The sequence below is a fragment of the Coregonus clupeaformis genome, chromosome 5, assembly GCF_020615455.1.
Source record: "Coregonus clupeaformis isolate EN_2021a chromosome 5, ASM2061545v1, whole genome shotgun sequence".
NCBI lineage: Eukaryota > Metazoa > Chordata > Actinopteri > Salmoniformes > Salmonidae > Coregonus > Coregonus clupeaformis.
The window spans coordinates 20,133,524-20,136,691 of NC_059196.1; the positions used below are offsets into that span (position 1 = coordinate 20,133,524).

At 42.2% G+C, this 3,168-nt stretch overlaps 1 protein-coding gene across 1 annotated transcript; it reads left to right on the top strand.

The window, feature by feature from the left end:
• Nucleotides 1–576: 576 nt before the first annotated feature.
• LOC121567074 (multidrug resistance-associated protein 5-like) lies at nucleotides 577–2,931 on the top strand. Its single transcript, XM_041877015.1, has 2 exons — nucleotides 577–1,572; nucleotides 1,959–2,931. The coding sequence occupies exons 1-2, from the start codon at nucleotides 1,438–1,440 to the stop codon at nucleotides 2,058–2,060; spliced, it is 237 nt and encodes a 78-aa protein (XP_041732949.1). The 5' UTR covers nucleotides 577–1,437; the 3' UTR covers nucleotides 2,061–2,931.
• Nucleotides 2,932–3,168: the final 237 nt, after the last annotated feature.

Sequence of the window (3,168 nt, forward strand, 5' to 3'; positions counted from 1 at the left end):
CGCTAAATACAGGGAAATTCTTGAGGGAAACCTGTTTCAGTCTTGCAGAGATTTGAGACTGGGACGGAGGTTCACCTTCCAGCAGGACAATGACCCTAAGCATACTGCTAAAGCAACACCTGAGTGGTTTAAGAAGAAACATTTAAATGTCTTGGAATGGCCTAGTCAAAGCCCACACCTCAATCCAATTGAGGTTCTGTGGTATGACTTAAAGATTGCTGTACACCAACGGAACCCATCCAACTTGAAGGAGCTGGAGCAGTTTTGCCTTGAAGAATGGGCAAAGATCCAAGTGGCTAGATGTGCCAAGCTTATAGAGACATACCCCAAGAGACTTGCAGCTGTAATTGCTGGAAAATATGTCTCTACGAAGTATTGACTTTGGGGGGGTGAATAGTTATGCACGCTCAAGTTTTCTGTTTTTTTGTCTTATTTCTTGTTTGTTTCACAATACAAAATATTTAGCATCTTCGAAGTGGTAGGCATGTTGTGTAAATCAAATGATACAAACCACCAAAAAAATCATTTTAATTCCAGGTTGTAAGGCAACAAAATACGAAAAATGCCAAGGGGGGTCAATACTTTCGCAAGCCACTGTAGAAGACATACAATGGCTACTCTGAAGGTTGCACTTGTTTTTATTGTATAGTCATGCAAAAACAAAACTTTTTGGATTGTGTTTTTTTGTTGAAACCTTAAGACTAAAAGTATTGTCATTGGTGCCATTTGAATGGCCTTTTCTATCAGTAATAGTAATACCCCAAAAAAACATTTCTAACATGATCTTTGACTCAAGTTTATTATGGAGTGTAAGAAAAACAGGAAATAAAAAATTGCATTGAAATTGGCATAAAACACTTGACTGGACTCGAAACTCAAAATTAGGGACTTGTGACTTGACTCGACCTGAGGTGTGGAACTGTACTTGAGACTTGCCCATTATTACTTGGGACTTGAATCGAGACTTGAAGGTGAAGACTTGAGACTTGCTTAGGACTTGCAAAATTGTGACTTGGTTCCATCCCTGCTTCATACTGGATGCAGAGACATAAAAATGGTGTCCATGAGTTAATCTGACTCTGGGGAGTAGTTAAAGGTTAGTATGGGGTGAGGGGAAGCTGATCCTAGATCTGTACTGGAAAACATGCTCCACCAAACCCCTCAGATCAGTCTCGTTAAATATGTGCTATGGAAGTTTAGTTTATAATTGTTGTTCGCTTGAATGTTGCCTCTATTGTTCATATATGATGTCATATTAATCAATGTATCTCACAGCCTTAGTTCTAGGCAAACAATATGCCTTTGTTCATGAGTGTGGGGAGGCTTTACCCTTTCAGTACAGTGAGGTAATTTATGTATCTTCTGTCCATTTAGGGCACCCCTTTTGGCTCAAGAGCACCCCCAGAGACAAAGTTCCATATAGCCCCTTTTAAATAAATGGACTCGGAGACGGATTCTCTGATCCAGGAGACAATCCGCAATGCCTTTCAAGACTGCACCACCCTGACCATAGCCCACCGGCTGCACACCGTACTCAACTGTGACCGCATCATGGTACTCAACCAGGGACAGGTACACACAACACAAGCTCATCTACTGTACACTCACTTGCCTTTTACGAGAGATTAGTACTATATGTGTAGCAGAACTAGCTAGCTAGTGAGTCCTGAAGCTGTGTTGCCCTGTAGCTCAACCTAAGCATGGTTTTAGTAGGGCAGGAAGCTGCTTTGTGGTCACAAAGTTGTTTTAAACAAGGGTTTGCATCTCGGGTCGGTCATACAGAGACGGAACGTGAGGTTACATACATTCACATTTCCTGTCTCTACAACTGGCTAATTGGCTTGGAAGGCTTTTAGGTCTTACTAAATCAACATTTATGTAGTGATACTCCCTCACATCTATGCTCCAAGGAATCCCTAAAGCCTTGTTTTGTTTTCCCCATCCTCCATTTCATTTAGGTGGTGGACTTTGATGAGCCGTCCAACCTGCTGGCCAATGAGAACTCTCGATTCTGTTCCATGCTGGCTGCCGTAGAGAACAAGATCTCTGTGAAAGGCTAAAATGGGTACAGGAGGCGCAGACATGCCCTGGAGATGAGGAGAGGGGAGGACGCTCCCACAAGGCTCCAGCCATCCGACCTCTCCCTCCGTGGTCTCACCCTCCTCCTCTGCGTACCCACCCTGAGCTTACCGCTCGGCCTGTGGAGGGGTGCAGCATCGGACCATGGAATTAGAATTCTACGGTTGCATCATATCCTTGGTATAAGGCAAGAGCTGCCCTGAGGAGATGCTTGCTCAGAAACCATTTCAGCTGGAATGGTCAGGGAACCACTGATACTGTACTGTCGTTAGTAATATATAACAAATAAAGCTTTACATGTAGCTATATTCATAGCATAACTGGTCTGTTTTATAGAATTCATATATACATATATTTACAGTGGTAAAATATGCTTTATTTTCTACTGACTGTATGTACAATACAGCCCCTTTGCACTGATGGTGAAGTTACAGCGGCTCGCCAGTGCCATCTGCTGGTGGGGAGGGGAGGTCCTGCGACTGTTCTACATAAATTATTATTATGGCAACGAAAAAGATGCCTGTGATTTAAACAAGATTGCATTCTCTTTGCCCTGACCCAGTGAATCTTTGTTATGTGTGTGTGTAAATGTGTGTTGTCAGTCCACTCATTGACACTGTTTGGACCAGAACCAACAGATTATAAAACACCTGCACTGGGTGTAGTAGGGAACCTCTGTATCCTGTCTTTGCAGGGTTGAGGTGATGCTCAAATACTGCAATTACGAATAACCTCGGCAAGCCTTGCAGAATGTGTGTGTCGTTCGGTCATTTCTATTACTTTTTATAGCCTTAGCATGACTTCATTAATGCCTTGTTAACAGGGTAGGATGAAGTGGAAAGGGATCGCTTTAAAATATTCTATCAATAAAACTATTTAAAGTTTACCTGTTTGTGTTCTTTGTCTGTGTTGTTGATGGGTGAGGGAGAAAGGGAGAATATATCTAAAAAAATTACAAGTGGCAGCAACATGCTGAATTTGGAGTACAACTTATAATTGAATATTAAAATTGGCAATACTAACTTAAACACAAACAGATCTAGGCGATGAAAGTGAAAAAAGGGGGATGTGGGAGAGGGATGGTAGGCT